At 37.7% G+C, this 20,956-nt stretch overlaps 1 protein-coding gene across 2 annotated transcripts in view; it reads right to left on the bottom strand.

The window, feature by feature from the left end:
* Positions 1-20,905, bottom strand: part of MCM8 (minichromosome maintenance 8 homologous recombination repair factor) — a 46,132-nt gene extending 25,227 nt beyond the window's left edge. The window contains exons 1-10 of one of the 2 annotated variants that reach the window (XM_061436614.1): positions 20,584-20,905; positions 17,590-17,794; positions 17,228-17,311; positions 15,251-15,333; positions 14,587-14,736; positions 13,208-13,311; positions 12,236-12,434; positions 7,182-7,267; positions 883-1,034; positions 433-628 (exon numbers count right to left, since the gene is read on the bottom strand). In XM_061436614.1, coding sequence (XP_061292598.1) covers positions 433-628; positions 883-1,034; positions 7,182-7,267; positions 12,236-12,434; positions 13,208-13,311; positions 14,587-14,736; positions 15,251-15,333; positions 17,228-17,311; positions 17,590-17,734 — 1,199 coding nt within the window. In that variant the 5' untranslated portion in view covers positions 17,735-17,794; positions 20,584-20,905. The remainder of the gene's footprint in view (positions 1-432; positions 629-882; positions 1,035-7,181; positions 7,268-12,235; positions 12,435-13,207; positions 13,312-14,586; positions 14,737-15,250; positions 15,334-17,227; positions 17,312-17,589; positions 17,795-20,583) is intronic. The other variant, XM_061436613.1, reaches the window with a different exon arrangement.
* Positions 20,906-20,956: the final 51 nt, after the last annotated feature.

The raw sequence follows: 20,956 nt of genomic DNA, 5'->3' as shown, positions 1-20,956 counted from the left end.
ACTAGCTCACAGGCTATACAAAAATGAGTAAATAGCTGAATTATATCTCTTCCACCCTGCCCTTTTTGTTTGTATGAATAGGATTATATAATTGATGAATGGAAAATACTTCTTTATATTCAACATAATACTTCATATATTCATATATGGCATTATGTATTCTAATTCTTTGAACTGAATATGAAATTTCAGTTCAAATATGAATAGAAATAAAATATGAATAGAAATAAAATATGAAATTTTATCCCTTCTTTAAATATTATGTATACAGTTCACCCTTTAGTATCCTTTCAGTGACTTGGCTGCACAGGTCTAAAGATGTCTAATGAATTGTAATTTGCAACCATTTTGACTGGTTTTCAGTTACTGGTAGCCAAAAGCACCCCCAACATGCACATGATAAAATAAAACTTGAGATAATCTCATACATACTTGACAATGAGTTTAAACAGGTTTTCTTCAGACTGAATCTCCTGGATGGCATAAAGGTCTTTAAGTGAGAACTCCATCAATGCTCCATGCTTACATCCATCCTCGGAAGCCTTTGTTTTCTGTCCTTTGTTATTGCTAACAGAATTTGCTTCAATGTACAAAAGGAACATGCATTTGTCATTCTTATTTCGAGAACCTGTAAATTTCAAAGTACAAAAATACAGTAATTGGTATTTTCATTTTCCCTACAGGGATTCAAGTAGAATGTAAAAGAAAGGCATGGTGAGTTATATTACTAAATAAACCTTTATTTTAGAGTTAAAGTGTCACCTATATAAGAATCAAAGAGTTCTTTAAATTGCTGGAAATTCAGAAATATCTTTAAAAGGGAAAAGATGAACGCTGACAAACTACTGAGAGACAGTCAGATTGAGGAAAGTCATACCACACCTTCCTCAGCATTGGAGACTTTGACAACTCCGGTAATAGTCACTGTGTCTCCTGGGACACAGCTATCCACGAGATCATGAACAAGCTCACATTCTATTGTTCGTGGAATCCGACCTGCTTCTCGCTGATCATCAGACATCAACTCCTGTATTCTAAAAAGTTAAACAGTTTTCAGTCAGGACTTATACTGACTCTAGGTTATTTCTTCAACATATTAACTAATCAGGGTCCACATGGTGCTAAGCTAGATAAAGGGAAGTTCTTTAGTTTAAAAAAGTTCAACAGTATATCTAAAACTACTTTGGCAATTTCCAATTAAAGATAGCAGAATAGGCACATGCATTAGCCTACCTTCCCATCAAAATGTGCACCAAGATGACAGTCACTCAAAGAGTGAAGGGAAATTTGGGGGTGTGCGGAGGTGCCATCAACAAGTAAGAGATATGAAATTTTAGAAAATAGAAAATGGAAAAGTATTGATGGATAAAATAAGGTGAATTCCAGAATACACACAGGAAAAATTTACACAGGTACAAGAGCAGTGGGAGCCAATGTTCTCAGCCCCAGAGAGCCTTCTAAGTTGGAGCTGACAGGAATGAAAACTGGGAGTGGATGGCTGAAACAAAACAAGATAATCAACTGAAAGCAAGTCACTGAATAGCTATTCAGAAATTATTTGGAAGGTGGGTAGACAGGAAGGCACAAGAATGAGGGCACCCCACCAGAGCCATCAGGCCTCCCTACGCAGCAAAACCAGAGCACTGTTTCAAGGAAACAGACCATCTACTCTGTGAAGGTAGATAAAGTGTCAGAGCTCCAACATAAGGCTCCTCATTCTGGCACCTGAGGAGCCCAAATCAAATTAAAAAACACATTCATAAAGCAAAAGGTGATAGTCAAAACCGTACCTTCTATCCAGTGATGAGGCTTTTTGAAGAAAAACTCCTACCCAAGAAATAGCAAAGGAAACCTACCTACCTACTTCAAATTTCTCATTCCTCATCAGATATTTGAGGATGAAATGGCAACAATTCAAAAAGGAGAAGAGCATTAAAAACAAAACAAGCTAACAGTTTCTGAGAAAACACTACCTTCACAAAACAAGAATAAGCTGCTATAAAAAAGAAACTATTGGAAAACACAGGTGTGAAATCAGGAAAGTTCAGTTCAGAAGCTCAGTCGTGTCTGACTCTTTGCGACCCCATGAACTGCAGCACGCCAGGCCTCCCTGTCCATCACCAACTCCCGGAGTTTACTCAGACTCATGTCCATCAAGTCGGTGATACCATCCAGCCATCTTATCCTCTGTCATCCCCTTCTCCTCCTGCCCCCAATCCCTCCCAGCATCAGGGTCTTTTCAATGAGTCAACTCTTCGCATGAGGTGGCCAAAGTATTGGAAAGTTAAAGATGTATATAAAAAGCAAACATTTACAGAAGGGATACAAGCAAAAAAAAACAAAGAAATCTAGAGAAGAACATAAAGAAAACAAAGGATGGGGGGATTCCCAGGTGGTCCAGTGGTTAAGAATGTGTCTTGCAATTCAGGGAACATGGGTTCAATCCCAGGCCATGGAGCAACTAAGCCCACATGCAAAACTAGAGAACTTACATGCTGCAACTACTGAGCCTCTGTGTTCTACAGCCCAAGAGCCACAACTAGAGGGAAGCCCTAGTGCCTGGAGAACCTTGGGCACCACAACAAAGAGCATATGTGCCACAAATAAGACCCAATGCAGTTAAATAAATAAATATTTTTTTTAAAAAAAAGCAAGGGTGAAGGATAAGCAACTAAATGGATAAACCTGAAGGGAAGTACAAAGAGAGAAAACAGAAAGGAGATATTCTAGAGTGGAAAAGAGTGTCAAGCAGAATGAAGACATGATCAGATAGACTCAAACTTTTCCAGAACACCATAGATAAAAAGATTACAAAGAGTTGGAAAAGTGCTAAACAAGATTAAAGTCCAAATATGAAGCATGTTAAAATATGAAATAATTCAGTGAAGCATGAGAAAAGATAATCCATTTTTTAAAAACATTCTCTCTTTAAAAAAAAATTTATTTGGCTGTATCTTAGTTGTGGCACAGGGGCTCAGTAGTGGCAGCCCACGGGCTTAGCTGTCCCATAGCACATGGGATCTTAGTTCTCTGACCAGGGATCAAACCCACGCTCCCTGCATTGGAAGGCAGATTCTTAACCACTGGACCAGCAGGGAAGTGCCAAAGATAATCCATTTTGATTTTGATGCTTGGTCATTTACCTTTAAGCGGGGAAAAAGCCCAACAAAACAACCCAACCCAATTACACAAATTACATTTCCTTCTCTTGGCATCTGATCACCTGAGTTGATTCTTTGTTGAACAATATTTACATTATCATTAAAAATATAAGTGCTGTTTGTTGGTTTTTATCAGATATGACCTATGAATAAAATATAACAGATAATTCTGATTAGGAAACAGAAGGAAACCTGGACAATTTAAAAATAACATTTTAGCTGGAAAAAGTCCAAAGGTGGAAGGGGAAGAAGGGAAAGCAGGTACCATTGAAAGGTTGTTGTTGACCCACAAAAAGACGCTGGGATTCTTGGCCTCCGGAGGAGAAGAATTCAATCCGGGGCCAGAGACGAGGCTTGATCACTCAGAGCTTTTGTGTAATAAAGTTTTATTAAAGTATAAAGAAGATAGAGAAAGCTTCTAACATAGGCATCAGAAGGGGGCAGAAAGAGTACCCCCCTGCTAGTCTTCAGCTGGATGTTACATAGTCATTAGCAGTCTGTTAATGAAAGAATGTCTTAAAACTCAGAATGGCACCAGGTCCCTCATCCATAAGATGTATTTTGGGATAATCTTGGCACCAGACAATTCATCCTGGGCCATAAAACAATTGACTTGAATCTTGTAGAAGAGCAGATTACCATACAAATAGTTTTATTTACATAGATTAGGGGAACAATGAGTATAACATACTGCTTTGTCAAGTAGGTTCTGAACCATTAGGCGGAACTTGAAGACAGAGTTTGGGATAAATGCATAGTACATTAACATAGCTTACTGCTGCTGCTAAGTCACTTCAGTCGTGTCCGACTCTGCGTGACCCCATAGACGGCAGCCCACCAGGCTCCCCCGTCCCTGGGATTCTCCAGGCAAGATCACTGAAGTGGGTTGCCATTTCCTTCTCCAATGCATGAAAGTGAAAAGTGAAAGTAAAGTCGCTCAGTCATGTCTGACCCTCAGGGACCCCACGGACTGCAGCCTTCTAGGCTCCTCCGTCCACGGGATTCTCCAGGCAGGAGTATGGGAGTGGGGTGCCATTGCCTTCTCCGAACATAGCTTAAGGACAAACATTTCCATAAGAAAAATGCATTGGTTAACTCAAGGTTTGAGAATAGTTAACTTCAGGTGAAACCAGGTGTCATTATGGCAACACAGTATTTTAAGAGAAACCTCCTTTTAAATTTGTATAGAGAAGGAAAAAAATATCGCTAGTTTGTTTCCTCCTGCGGTCAAGAGAGATAAAAATGTCAGACACTTGCAGCCTATTTCCTCTGTTTGGAGACCCCTGGCCTTCCTGCCTGTTACTCTCTCACCATGTCTCTAATGTCCTCAGCTCACAGAGTGGATGAGTAAAGTGAAAAAAGAGACATGATAATGCTATCTAGAATTATGTATAGGACAAGAAGTTGTAGGAACTGTGACCTTTTATGTTGATTAAGTTTTTTAAAACATTTAATATGCATTATTTTAAAACCTTCTAATCACTTACATGCTGGATGTAAGCACAAACCCGACTGCACAATTACCCACTACCTTCACTCTCAAAGCACATTTAAAAACTGCCAAACTGGGACTTCCCTGGTGGTCCAGTGGTTAAGAATTCGCCTGCCAATGTAGGGTACATGGGTTTAATCCCTGGTCCAGGAAGATCCCTCATGCCACAGGGCAACTAAGCCCATGGACCACAACTACTGAGCCCACGCTCTAGAGCTCACGAGCCACAACTACTGAGCCCACGTGCCACAACTACTGAAGCCTGCATGCCTAGAGTCCATGCTCTGCAATAAGAGAAGCCACCAAAATGAAAAGCCCACGCACTACAACTAGAGAGTAGCCTCCACTCGTCACAACTAGAGACAGCCTGAGCACAGCCAAAAGTAAATTAATCAGTTAAAATCCTGGTGAACTGCAATGAGAAGCATCAGAATGACACAAACATGCTAAGATCACTTTGCTTTAAAAAAAGTATATTTTAGACTTTTCTTATTAAAAGAACACCTATTTCTATGTCACCTTTGGAAAAACTTAAAAACATAGATAAACAGAAAGAAGAAAATAACAATCACCCTCATCTCACTTCCCAAACAGCATACTCTCAACATGTCTTATTTAACAGTGTTGTTTTTTAAAAAAAGATAAATAAAGTCAGTATTATATATTAATAGTAGAAAACATTCTGTGACCTGCTTTATCACTAAACTTAGTGTAAACATTTCTGGATGTCATTTCGAAACACTCTCCTACATCATCATAATTAGTGGCTATACAGTAATTCACTGTACCATCCTTCTTATAATATTAACTTCAGATGTTTAGGCTATTCTCCATTTTTGGTCATCAACACTGTGAAAACGAACCTTCAGCAAGTAATTTCTGCAAGTGTTGTGACTGTCTTCATCAGATGAACTCCTAGAACTGGGACTGCTTCTGATTCTGATACGCACTATAAAACTGTCACCCTGATGCATCCAAACATTTCAGTGCTAGCTGAAAAACTATAATTTAATTCCTTATGGACATCCAAACTAAGGCTCAGAAAAAAATGAAACTGAATTTACCGTAAATGGCAAGAAGGTGCCCTTTCTTCTAGGGCAAAAAATCATTTTATCAATAGACTAAAACAACTATCATGTAAGCTAACATTGCATTAAAAAAGTTTTACTATAACTGACTCATTTAAAACGAACTTGAGTAATACCTTTTAAAAACCCACAAAAAGGATTTAAATGGTATGGGGAGGGAGGTGGGAGGGGGGTTCAGGATGGGGAACACCTGTACACCAGTGGCAGATTCATGTTGATGTACACAAAATCAATACAATATTGTAAAGTAATTAGCCTCCAATTAAAATAAATAAATTTATATTTTTTAAAAAAAAGGATTTAAATGTCCTCTTTTTCTCAATCATCTACTCCTAAGTTTGATTTCCTAATATTAGGAGATGATCATTCAAATTCAGTTAAAATACTTACGCCTATTTTTAGCCTGCTATTTTTGCCTGAAAACAAAGAGACTTTAAAATCACTTAAAAGCCATAATAATATAATTAAATCACTGGATCTTCCATGGATCTATGTGGACCTCATAGCACCTTTGAGGCCCTCACTACCCTTTTCAGTGGTGAAAGTATTACAGACACAGGCTGGAAACCAGGCTTCCCCATTCACAAGGCACAAGATCACACTCAAGAGTTTTAAACATTTCGTCTTCTATAAAATGCTGTGTTTGTAAAGATCTCAGTATAGTGCACAGTTGATTACTGTATATATTGGTCTTGGTTTTTACAGGGCAGAAGGATGTCAAGCTAGGACAGGGCTTGGTAGCAATTTACTTCACTTTTCCCCCATGTTCTTAGAAGTTTCCTGGATAGCACTCTGACTTCAAAACTATCCATTACATTATATTTAGGAATGAGTTACAGGGCTATAGCCAGAAAAAAAATGGGATAAACTGTTAGACTAAAACTATACACACATAGAGAAAACCATCTGACTTTCAAAAACAAAAAACAAGTTTTTTTAAATACCTATACAGTAAAACGTCTCATGAATAGTGTGAACATAAGATGAAATATCTATTTCTAAGGGAGTCGCTATTTTAAAACTTGAAAACAATATTATTTCTAGAATATCTTCATTATGGAATGAAACACTGTTGTTTAGTTGCTAAGTCATGTCTGACTTTTGTGACCCCACCGACCGTAGTCTGTCATTAGTCTGTCATACAGCTTTGCTTATATGTAAATCCAGTTCAATGAGTCACATAAATGAGATACAAAATAATTTCTCAGTAGCAAAATGACAAAACACTTGCCCATCAAATCCTTTCTGGAATCTGATAGAAAACAAATCTCAAATAAAGATAATTATCACTTCAACACATAACTCTTCACCAAATAAACCTTTTATACTTTATTACTCTCTACACATAAGAATCAAAGTATAATACAGGAATACTGTAAATTTACTTGGCAGTATGAGAGCTCTAAAACCTGCCTTTTATTTAATGGTCTGATTGCTTACTTGATTGACTGCCAGTCCATCGTAACTGTGAGAGGAGAGCTACGAAGAGGCGTAAATGACTTCCCTCGACATGCTGGCACAGGACACTGCAACAAGATTAATTCACACTTAAATTTTGCTAAATTATAATCATATCTCAGGAAAATTCAAGTTAAAATGCTTCATTTAGTATGTTTAAAAGTTGATCCCAGAACAGTATTAAAGTAAGATGAGCTAAAAGCTGCAATGATCTATTTCCTTCTATTACTGATTCTGTTTTTGAGGCACTTTTTCACCTGGTCTCTCTTGATTACTGCTCTTATTCTTTCTGCTGTGGGTATGCAAGGCTCCTTACATGCCTCTCACACCAAGCACTTATTCCTTCCTTTGCATTCAAGTACTGTCCCAATCCTTGAACATTCACTTATATCCAGTCCCACACATCCAGCCCCAATCTTCTCTTTTTCAAAAGCCTTTCTTGGTCTTCTTTAATCCCCAGTTCTCCTATCTAATCTCTTTCTGCCCTATCTGTATAGTATTAAATATAATATTTTTATTGTACCACACAGGCAGTCCTCAACATGTCAGTGTTCAAGTTTTCATGAATCATTTATTTTCATAAATCACTTAAGTACCTCAAGATGCATTTATAAATAAAGAGACTGTGGCAAGCTGTGTTTTCCAAATATGGTTGCAATATCTCCCCTCAAACCTTTCCAGAACCTTGCCACTCCCCTATTAAGAGTTGGAGTCTAATTTCCCTCTCCTGGAATGTGGACAGGCTTGTGACTCACTTTGAAACCAACTGAATGTGACCGAAGTGATGCTGTTTGACTTCTGAGGCTGCCTCAAGAGGCAAAGCCATTCCTGCCGTCAGCTGGAACTCTGCCTCTTGAAGCTATCGGCAGTCATGTGAGCAGGAGGAGTGTCCTGAGCAACTATACTGTGTGTGAGAAGCCAAAACCAGCCCACAGAGAAAGATAATATAGAGAAGAGATGCTGGCCAGCGCCCAGCCACTCCAGTCTCTTGCTGTTCCATCCAGCTTCATAAGAGATCAAGACTTAGAAATACCAAGACAACCAGTTCTTCAAAACTCAACCTACAGAAACCATGTGAAATAATAAAATGATTGTTATTTTGAGTCACTATGGTGATTAGTTATGCAGCAATAGTGACTATAACAGAGACCACCTGGAACAATCATCCTTCTGATCATTTTGCTTCACTTAAGTTCAGACACATGAACAACAAGTTAGCATTTCTACCTACTATATTATAGGGCATGGAAATACCTTGGTCAAATAATATTTACAGAAAATATCTGATTTAAATTAGGATTTAAATTCTGGCCTTGCCAGGGAATTCTCTGGTGATCCAGAGGTTAAGACTCTGTACTTTCACTCCAAGGTCTTGGGTTCAATCCCTATTCGGGAAATTAAGATTCTGCAAGCTGTATGGCATGGCCCCAAAAATAAAATTAAAAAAATAAATAAATAAACACCTGACCTCTCTGACCTAAAGGCAGTCCTGAATCTTAAGCCCAAATAGTAGATGCCACACATTTATCAACACTATTGATTATTCAGAACCAACAGCTGAACACATTCTGTTCTTCCTACAAGAGAAGGAAGCCTTAGGAAGTTCAATCTGAGTAAAAATGTAATTAATGCTAAACTTATTAAAGTCTAAGGATGGTAACGGCAACTCTGGAAAAGAAGAATAGGTATGGCAAGTTTCTCTACCTTATTAAAAGTTTTAATAAGGTCAATGTAAGTAGGACCATGTAGATCTGGTATAGGAACAGTAATATAAAACAGAATATAAAATCATGTGTCTACAGGAGTATAGTGTACGACAGATGACATATTACACATCAGTAGAAATAGAAGGATTAATGTAGAAATGGTGACAATTGGGTTTTCACCTAAAATAATAAAATTAGATCCTTAGCTTAATGCCATTCACAAAGTTAAATTTCAGATGGACGAAAGATCTAAATAGAAAATACAAGACTTAAAAGTACTGGAAGAAGAAAAACATGGCCTGAAAAGATACATGCACTTCAAGGTTCACTGCAGCACTGTTTACAATAGCTAAAACATGGAAGCAACCTAAATGTCCATTGACAGAGGAATGGATAAAAATGTGGTACATACATACAATGGAGTAGTACTCAGCCATTAAAAAGAATGAAATAAGGCCATTTGTAGCAAGATGGATGGACCTAAAGAGTGTCATACTGAGTGAAGTAAGTCAGACAGAAAAGGAGAACTATCATATGATACTCCTTATACATGGAATCTAAAAAGAAATGATACAAATGAATTTACTTACAAAACAGAAAAGAGACTCAGAAAACAAACTTACGGTTGCCAGGTGGAAGGGACAGTTAGGGACTTTGGGAAGGTCATGTACACACTGCTGTATTTAAAATGAATAACCAAGAAAGACCTATTGTATAGCACATGGAACTCTGCTCAATGTTATGTGGCAGCCTGGATGGGAGGAGGGTTTGAGGGAGAATGGAGACGCGTGCGTGCGTGCGTGTGTGTGTGTACATATATATATATATATATATATATATATATATATATATGGATGTGTATGTGTGTGTGTGTACATATATATATATATATATATATATATATATATGGATGAGTCCCTTTGCTGTTCACTTGAAACTATCACAACTGTGAATTGGCTGGATAGGAGGAGGATTTGGGGGAGAATGGAGACGTGTGTGTGTGTATACACATATATATATGTATGTGTGTGTGTGTGTGTATATATATATATATATATATATATATATATATATATATATGGATGAGTCCCTTTGCTGTTCACTTGAAACTATCACAACTGTGAATTGGCTATACGCCAATACAAAATGTTTTTGGGGTTAAAAAAAGAATAAAATTAAATTTTAAAAGTATTGGAAGAAAATGTTAAGAGCGATGCTTATAATGCTTGAGTGAGGGGCCCTTCTTAAGCTATGCATTTGTAACAGAGTCATAAGGAAAAAGACTGATCAATCTAACCATGTCAAAATGTAAAACTCTAAAACAAAAAATGTACCACAAAGTTAAACTACAGACTGGGAGAAAATATCTATAATGTAAGAAATCAAAGGGTATGCTCCCAACCCAGGAATCAAACCCAGGTCTCCCACATTGCAGGTGATTCTTTACCAGCTGAGCCACAAGGAAGCCCAAGAATACTGAAATGGGTAGCCTATCCATTCTCCAGTGGATCTTCCTGACTCAGGAATCAAACCAGGGTCTCCTGCATTGCAGGCGGATTCGTTACCAACTGAGCTATGAGGGAACCCTATTCAATATCTAAAATTCATAAAAACTTCTATCCATAGTATAAACAGAAAAATGAACAGAAATTAAAACAAAATTCAATAAAGTAACTGAATGACCAATAAAGATGTGAAAAGATGCTCAAACATAACAGAAATCATAGACATTCATATTAAAAATGAAATACCATTTTATACCCATCAGTCTGGCAAAAATTAAAAAACCCAACAATACTAAGTGTTAATGAAAATATGGGGAAATTATAACAGCCTAATACTACCAGAAGGGGTGTAAGTTGGGACCAACATTCTGGAAAGTACTTTGGCTACAGCCTAAAAAGTTAAAATTAAGCATATCATATAACTGAGGAATTCCTCTGCTAAGGAGACGTGTATAAGAACGTTCTCAGCGGCATCATTCGTAATTGTGAAAAAGTGGAAACAGCACCATGTCTGCCAGGAGAATGGATAAACAGTGACTATTCCTTTACTCCACTCAGTAAATGAAAAGATTTAGATATGTATCAAGACAGGTATGAGGAGTGGGAGGGATATATGTATACAAACAGCTGATGCATGATGTTGTACAGCAGAAACACAACCCTATAGAGCAACTGTACTCCAAAAATAATAATAAAAAAACAGGCAGAATTCCAAAATAACCAAGTGAAAAAAAGGTAGCAATTTGCTACCTTCAGAATATCACTTATGTAAACAAAACAAATCCTATACATATATATAATCAAACATGAAAATGTAGATTTGAAGAATACATGCTGATTTCATAATAGTGGCTCCAGGGGTAGAACAAGTTTAATGGAACTGTAGAGGGAAACAAAGAGACTTTATAATACACTTAACATTTTTTGTTAAAAAATTAGCTAAATATTTGCCAACTCACAATGGTGCTATCCCCACTCCAGTGTTCTTGCCTGGAGAATCCCAGGGATGGGGGAGCCTGGTGGGCTGCCATCTCTGGGGTCGCACAGAGTCGGACATGACTGAAGCGAATTAGCAGCAGCGATGGTGCCATACAGATATTAGTTACATTATTTATACATTTTCTGTAGTTTTAAAATCTATAGTTTAACAAAAAAGGAACACATCACTTTCAAACAGCAAAACAAAGGGAAGAAAACAATAAGTGTACCTATTAAGTTAAAATATAAAAAAATGAACAGAAAGAATACATGTTAACTTCAAGATAGTGGCTGTCTCTGGGAATGGGACAAGCAAGGGGTAAAAAAGAGACTAAAGTTACACCAGTAATGCTTTATCTATCTTTCAAGATATATCTGGTGCTGGCAAAATGTAAATTCTAAGTGATGGGTAGAGATGTTTCATTTCTTTATTTTCTGTACCCTGAAGTATTTTATAATTTAAAAACCAAAAATAATAAAAATAAGCTCTGTATTTAGAAACACTGGGAAACGGTTTCCATACACTGATTTGTCTTCTTTATCAAGATAAAGAAGGATGTAGTCAGGACTCCCCTGGTGGTCAATGGTTAAGAATCCGCCTTGCAACGCACAGGATGTGGGTTCGATTCCTAGTTAGGGAACTAAGATCCCACATGCTGCAGGGCAACTAATAAGCCCGTGCTCCACATCTACTGAGCCTGCCGTGATCTGGAGCCTGCACACCATGCAATTCATGACGCAATAAAGATCTCACATGCCACAACTACTGCAGCTAACTGATACAGCCAAATAAATGAATAAATAATATTTTTAAAAACAATGAAGTAGTTAAAGAACATGACATCACCTTTGTGGGAAGATTATATTTTCCATCTGGAAGAGATAAACTCTGAATTTCTCCACATGAAGCACAAAGAAAAGCCATCTTGGTACAAAGAGGCTTTGTATTACTGACTCGAACCACTGTTCCTCTCAGAGCAATGTATTTTCCATAGTAATTTGCTCGGACGTTCTTCAACTGTGTCAGCGGCTCATAATTATACACCCTAAAAACAAAAATAGGAACGTATTTACTATGAACTCACAGTGAGCACAAAGTTGAGGTTGTCTGTATTTTCACAAGTTCCTTTTAGAAGCTATTATGGAATTCCCAAACCATATCACCCCATATATCAGGAATTTTACAAATATTAAGTCATCCTTAAAAATAAAAGAAGTTAAATCTTCCCTTTTACTCTTGTCCCATTGGCTGTTCTCTATGGGAAAAGGAAAAAATAACGCCAAAGGGAAAGTCTCAGATTCAGCAATTTTTGAGTTTCTAACTTCTTTTTCAAGCAGTATTAGGAAATGTCTTTTTTAAATTCTGGGGAAAAACAAAACAAAAATACCTGATGATCACCTTATTCATCTCTTTCAATGTGAATTTAAAATCTTGTAATACAATACAGATAAATTCAAGAAAAAAGTCCATTTGTTCTGTGTTTAATAGAAATCTAATAACTTGAACAAAATTTAATTACACCACTTAGTGTATTACAGGGATTATTAAATGTAATCAGCAGAGTCTAGATAGGCATACATCCAAAGTTAACACAAAAATTTGCAGGCTCATATATCAACTGATTTGGGCAGAAAAGGTTTATTTCTATCATGATCTCTTTAAATTCAGCATGTTCACTTGGGTATGATAACCACTGAATTAGCAATAAAGTCATACCCTTTTTACTGATTTCTTTGACTTTATAAAATGAGGTTCTCATTCTTAAATAGGCTTCAGTGCCTGATTGTGATAATACTTTAATACCAGCAAATTCTTCACCTTGCGTGAATGTGTGGCACATTAACCACTGTTTCCCCATTTCGAGACAATCCTTCTTGGGCTTGTAACTCAGCTGCATGCCTTTCGAGGTCCTTAGTTAATACCTAGACAAGACAGACATTTACTTAAGAGTTACTTAACAAAATACCCTCTTGAAGCAGAACTCTTTTACAGAGACTATGAAGTTTAGAATATAAACAGTTCAGAGAGATTAACAGAACTCTAACTGCCCTTTAAAATTATGATATTTAATTAAGATCAATTGTTTTATAGTGAATTATGTTTTACCTGGGGTTTTGCTGTCCCTGGACTGACAGAAAGTCTGCTACTTTCTGTCTCAACTAAACCTAGTATTAAAAGTCCTTACAGAAGCCCCCAAAGCTATACATTCTAGATGTATTCTGGTGAAAAAATATTTTCTACTTCTTCAAATTCAATGTTAAGATAAAGAAATAAAGATGACTTCTGAAATAACCAATACTTACTTTCTTGGCATTTGACATTAAGTAAAATAAATATTTACCATCTACTTGTGTACAAAGCAGCATGCTGCCATGAAAAAAATAATCATCTCTGAAAAAAATGGCTCATCTCTGAAAAAAATGAGATGTGAATACACAGCTGTAATTGTTACCATAAAGATATACAGACCAAAAAACCATATGAGTTTTGAAAAGGAGTCATGAAAAGGTTTCACAGAGTCATAACTGAGTTAGACCCAAGACATTTGGATATGTGAGGCAAGGGGCATTCTATGCCAAATGGACAGCACGTGTAAGAGGTACAGGACTCAGAGAATCCTAGAGGGACCTCAGTTTAGCTGGATAGTAGTAAATACAGAGTGGGAAGAGAAGTTGAACTACGTTATGGAAGGCTTTCAACGCCACATAAAGGGTTTGGGCGTCATTTGGCAGGAAACAGTCACCATGGTTTCCAAGGACAAACCATGTTTTACCATGTATGGCAACCGTTAAGGAAAGATGAAATAGACTGTAAAGATGGAAAAGAGGTGGATTTAAGAGACACTTTAGAAATAAAAGTGAAAGGATGTGGTAATTTAGATATGAACTAATGAACAAGAGGAGTCTGAAAACAGTCAAGGTTCCCAGTCTTAGGTCACGAGCAGTGTATAAATCCTGTGATGAATCTTTGTAATGAACCCTCATTCAGATACCCTGACCTCCTCTGCTCTACGTCCAGTCCTCAGTAACACTTTAAGACCCATTATAAAGCCCCCCACACCTACGAAGTCTTCCTCTAACCAGACTGCAACCTTTCAGTTCTAGCAAACGCCTGTTGATAAAAATTAGTCTATGAGAAGGTACTGTTACTGTGAAATCCTTTTAAAGTTTGACAAAAGTCACAAAATAAACATTTACCTGATGTATTGCCAGACCCATGCAAGCCAGGGTTTTCTCAGGTGTATCCCTTAATTCATTTGCTATATTTGGTATCAGTTTAGTTATTTCATCATCATTTATCAGTTCTTTAAAATCCACCAAAATACTTCCCTTTCTTTCTATTTCATCCTATAAAATATTAAGATATGAAAATAAGGATTGGTTTTTCAGAGTGAATTATCATGAGCATTCGATCACACACTATGAGAAAGCATATATGTTAATATGGTGATAATAAGTATTCTATGTTTTGTGTCGAGCACAGTTCTAGTATTTAAAATACATGAGTCTGAGTGAACTCTGGGAGTTGGTGATGGACAGGGAGGCCTGGCGTGCTGCGATTCATGGGGTCGCAAAGAGTCAGACACAACTGAGCAACTGAACTGAACGGAACTGACTTATGCCACTTAACAACCCTTTGAAGTAGGTATTAATACTATTATACTCTAATAATAGATGAGAAAACTAAGGCACAAAGAAAGTAAGTAATTCACCAATGTCCACACTGCTGGTAAGTGGGAAGCTGGTAGCTGGGCCAAGGCAGTCCACTGTCTATAGTCACAATTACTAGCACCTCAAATACACTGTTCAATAAGACGACACATAAAGGTGGACTAGTAGCTTTGTTGTACAAGAACCTTACCTTATCATATAACTCAATACGCTCTGTGAAAAAACTTTCAAATGCTTCAATCTTCTCAATAAAAGGAATGCTGTCACTGTAAACTAATCCAACAAATATGACATCAGACTAATAATAATCACAAATGTATAAGCACATTTTTCATGAGACAGAAGAAATACTATTTATATACTTGGTAGATGGCTTATAATCACTGTGCATTCTGATTACATTTAGATTAGAACTGGTATAAAATGTAAACTTAAGATTCTAAAACAAGTTCAGGTCTGCATAATCTGAAATGCAGACAGAAGTAGCTCTAAAACCACCAATATCTGAAAATCCTTACAATGAAATGTGACACCTAGTAAGACCTACTAGTTCAAATAGCTTACATGATAGAGCCAAAGTTTAGCACACAGACTAAACTCTTATCTCTTTGCAAAGAAAATCCTACTAGTTCAAATAGCCACTTGTCAGATCCCTTCCTGAGATCAGGGTAGGTAGGTTACAACTTGACTCCAGTCCCAAAACTGTAAAGTTATCTTCCACTTGGTAAAGTTCTGTAACATTTTTGAGTTGGTCTCCCACAGACGATCAGTACAGTGAAGGAGACTGGAGTTTCAAAGTACAACTGGCCAAAGGCGGCTTGTTCTGCGCTAACTGCTAGGGAAATATTGCAGGTATTGGTGGCTAGTGCATCCTAAAGCAACACAAGACACATCAACTATGAAACATAACATTTCTCATATGACAGAAAAAAAGAACACAACTCTCAATAGGGAAAGCATTTGTAAATCACTTTCTTCATTCACAAAATGAATACTGAGTACGTGGTATGAAGCAAGCAGTGCAGTCTAGAGGGAGATATAACAAGCCCACAATACTATAAGACCATAGAAAAGACAATTCTCCAAATCCATACACACAAATATATGAAGTTAACCGATAAAGGAGAAATCCTTAACTATGTTTCTACATAAACTTTGTTGGTTGTTGTCTCTTGGTTCTAAGCCTATCCTTCTATTTTCTGCTCTGTGATTCTATTATCAAGATCTGCACAATACATTTCCCAGATTTCTGTAAAGTTCTGCCAATTAAAGGCAACTTTAGGTATTGGCAGGTGGAAGGACAGGAAGAAAGGAATTTATTGTTTACAATTCTTTTCAGCATTTCTCCAGATGTAGAGGATAGCTACAGTTCTAGCCCCCAACTCCAAGCACCAACCATTCTCCTGCCAGAATTACCAGCAGCAACCAGCTTAATTCACCTCAGAGTCTGAGCACAGCTCTGAAAGATATTTTGCAGAGGTCCAAATACAGGTTTGTAGGGTGTCCCTCTAAGGCTGAAACTGCAGCTACGCTGTGGCTCCTCCTTTGAATTCTTAGGTTCTGGAACCTCAGTGTGCACGTGTGCTCAGTTGCGTCCAACTTTTTGCAACCCCGTGGACTGTAGCCCATAAGGCTCCTCTGTCCATGGGATTATTCTGTCAAGAATACTGGAGTGGGTTGCCATTTCCTTCTCCAGGGGATCTTCACCACCCAGGGATCAAACCCACATCTCATCTATCAGCAGGTGGATTCTTTACTGCTAAGACAACCAGGAAGTCCAACTTCAGCACTATTTATCTTTTGTTTCCTCAGTCAAAAGGTTAGTTGCTGTTTTCCAGAGTTAATACTATCTAGGAGTTTACCTTAATGTTCCCTTTTTGTTCTTTTAATCCTCTGTCTGTATACCCAATTCCCTGTATTAAATCCTCTTTTTGAAATAACTAGTGTGGGTTTGTTTTTCTGATACAAAAATGAAAAATAATGCTCCTGAAACATAATTTGTTTGGGTGAATCAAGATTAAAGAAAAGGAGATGGAGGTATATATATAAATATATATACACACATATATATATATGTAAGCAGAATAAATTATAGTAATTTGAGATGTAGCATCTAAAGAAAGTTAAGAAAATAAGACTTATATTACTTTAGCACTTTAAACTCTACCTTCAGAGAAATAAAGCTTCCAGCCTTTATATGGTATGAAGTGATCCAATGTTGACTGTAGTAGCAAAGACTGTGGGGTTTGTTCTGAAAAAGCAAAAAAACCCACAAAAACAGAATACTGGGTTAACAGAAACATTTTTTTCTAATTTGCTTCCCCTTTTAATGAGATACTGACATGTTATTAACAAATATCTAAACTACAGGTTTCACTAATTTTGGATATTAACATCCAAATGTTACCTTTAAGGGTAACATCAAATAAAAGACAGACAAATTTGAATTAAACTGCTTTTCACAACAGGCATGAACAGATTCCTTCATGGAAGAAAAAAAAAAATTGAACTACTGTTGGCCTCTCCTACCAGGATGTTTTCCTGTGGCTTTATTCAGGTCAGGTCTGTGCTCTCTTTCTCTCCATTTTCCTGAGAAGCCCCTACCACCTCTTCCACTTTTCCAGCTTTGAAATCTTCCTTGTCCAAATCCTCTGCCTCTGTACTTTCCATTCATGTCTTTCAAAAGATAGAGAATAGGAAAGTCCTCATCAAAACTGTAGGGGAAACTGTATTCCTAAAAATGTATTAACACAGTAAATAAGCAAAAATTAATATATACTCTAGTTTGAGACCAGCAAACAGGCTTGTGATGTTGCACAGAATGGTACAAACTCCAAACACTCTGCAGTTACTCTTCTAATCCTCACCTCTTTTTAAGGCATACCAGAGATGTTTAAACAAGTATATTGAATGATTAAAATGATTTTATCCCATGATAAAAATAAGAAAAGGTACCATAATTGCTTTCAAGGAATTCCCACAATAGAAGTGAAAACAAGAGGTAATTAACTCTAAAATAACTTTGTACTGTTGTGAGACTTTCTACAGGGCAGCACTAGCTGAACATTATCTTGACCTGTGACTTTAGGAATACATCATCACAGCTCCTTACAGTCAGTCCAGCAGTGTTCTATCCACTTTTATTAGAGACACGTGGATATTCTTTTTTTAGTTAATTAACTTTTATTTTGGTCATTTGTCGTTGTTCACTCAGTCGTGTCCAACTCTTTGCGACCCCATGAACTGCAGCACACCAGGCTTCCTCATCTCCATATTCTGGAGCTTGCTCAAATTCATGTTCATTGAGTTGGTGATACCATTCAACCATCTCAATCTTTCTCAGCATTAGGGTCTTTTTCAGTGATTCAGTTCTTCGCATCAGGTAGCCAAAGTATCAGAGCTTCAGCTTTAGCATCAGTCCTTCCAATGAATATTCAGGACTGGTTTACTTTAGGATTAACTGATTTGATCTCCCTGCTGTTCAAGGGACTCTCAAGAGTCTTCTCCATCACCACAGTTCAAAAGCATCAACTCTTCGACTGTTAAGCCTTCTTTATGGTCCAACTCTCACATCCATCCACTGGGAAAAATCATAGCTTTGACTATAAGGACCTTTTTCAGCGAAGTAATGTCTCTGCTTTATAATACGCTGTCTAGGTTTGTCACAGCTTTGCCACGCCACAAATCAAAAACTACAATGAGCTGTCACTTAACACCTGTCAATGGCTATTGTCAAAAACACAAAAAATTTATGTTGGGGAGGATGTGGAGAAAAGGGAACCTTACTACACTGTTGGTAGGAATGTAAATTGGTGTAGCAACTATAGAAAATAGTGTGGAGCTTCCTCAAGAAATTAAAAATAGAACCACCATATGATTCAGCAATTTCACTCCAGAGTACAGGAAGAAAACAAAACCACTAATTTAAAAAGGTATTCACCCCAACATTCACAGACACATTATTTACAACAGCTAAGATATGGAAGCAACCTAAATTGAATGGATAAAGATGTGGTATGTACACACATACACACACACCATGAAACATTACTCAACTATGAAAAACAAACTCTGCCATGTGCAACAAAATAGATAGAGCTGAATAGTTTTATGCTTAATGAAGTCAGTCAGAGAAAGGTACTGTATATTTTCACTTATAAGTGGAATCTAAAAAATAAAACAAAGACTTCCCTGGTGATCCAGTGGTTAGGAATTTGCATCCACATGCCTTTGGGGCAACTAAGCCCCTTTGCCACAAATTACTGAGCTCCAGCTGGGAAAATACTGAGGCGCAGGAGCCCTGGAGCCTGTGCTTTGTAACAAAGAGAAGCCACTTTATTGAGAAGCCAGGGCACCACAAGGAAGACCCAACACAGCCATAAATAAAAACATTTTTAATGTTTAAAAACTAGTAGAGAGGGGTGTGGGTGGAATCGGTAAAGGAGATTAAGAGGTACAAACTACTAGGTATAAAGTAACTGAAAAAAATGCAATGCACACAACAGGGAATAGAGCCAATATTTCAATTTCATAATAACTTTATGATTGGGATTTTCTTTTCTTTACGGTTTTGTTTTTTTGTTTTTTGGCTGCACCGCATGCAGGATCTTAGTTTCCTGACCAAGGATGGAACCTGTGCCCCCTGCGGTGGAAGCACTTAGCCCAAGGTATTCCCTGAAGTATAACTTTAAGTAAAGTATAATCTATAAAAATTTAAACATTATATTGTACACGTGAATCTAACATTATAAATCAACACACTTCAATTTTAAAAAGTTCCTATCTTAAGGATAAAAATAAGAATTTATCATAACATAGACTGTAGGGCCGGAGAAGGCAATGGCACCCCACTCCAGTACTCTTGCCTGGAAAATCCCATGGGCGGAGGAGCCTGGTGGGCTGCAGTCCATGGGGTCTCAAAGAGTCCGACACGACTGAGCGACTTCATTTTCACTTTTCGCTTTCATGCATTGGAGAAGGAAATGGCAACCCACTCCAGTGTTCTTGCCTGGAGAGTCCCAGGGACGGGGGAGCCTGGTGACCTGCCGTCTATGGGGTCGCACAGAGTCGGAAATGACTGAAGCAACTTAGCAGCAGCAGCAGACTGTAGGGCAATTCATTCCAAAACAGCCTATCCGCATCTTTATTTAAAGCATTTAATTAATAAATAAGTTAGTAAGTTCATGATGTTAAGGAACTAATAGGGCTTTGATAATATATAGACCACGTCATATATTTAAAAAATTTAGACCACAGGAAATAAGCGAACTGATTAAGATCAAAGTTGTCTGGTGACAGTACTGGGCTGAAACTTCATCTCTGCCATTCTTAAGTTGAAGCGCTGCTTCCAAACGCTACCTGCCGCGTCTTTTACAAATGAGGTAATATGGTGAGAATAACTAGTAAAAATTCCAACACAAATCCAAGAGGTAGGTCTGGAGAATGAGTAAAACCCACTGTCGGGCTGCTATGCTTGGTTATATACGCCACTTCACTTACGTCTCCTCAAGACTAAGCTCTTACTTGTAAAAGACAGAGGTCCCAAAACACTCAATTCACTGCTCGGCTGACTCTCGCTTCCTCTAGTGGGAAGGCAAGGCGAGGTGAGAAGAGACTTAGCGGTGCGAGCTCCTCAGGTGACTCTACCCAAGCCTCGCAGACTTTTCACGCTTAGCTCTCCTGACGTTCCGGCTCAGGACCGAGTCTTGTCTGTTGTAGCGGCTCGAGGACCTCAACTTCTCCACCTAGACCGCATAGGTTAGCCAGAAAACGTCTACAGTAGGCAGCCACAACAGCGATGCAAACCCAACTTTTCCTAGTTCTTTTTTGGCGCTTCTGTGACGCAACTTCCACCCGAAGCCACGCCGAGATGTGAGGGGCGGGACGGAGGACAGCC

This window comes from Bos javanicus, chromosome 13 (assembly GCF_032452875.1).
Source record: "Bos javanicus breed banteng chromosome 13, ARS-OSU_banteng_1.0, whole genome shotgun sequence".
NCBI classification, from domain to species: domain Eukaryota; kingdom Metazoa; phylum Chordata; class Mammalia; order Artiodactyla; family Bovidae; genus Bos; species Bos javanicus.
The sequence above is the reverse complement of the archived record's forward strand: the minus strand, read 5'-3'. Positions and strand labels throughout refer to the sequence as shown.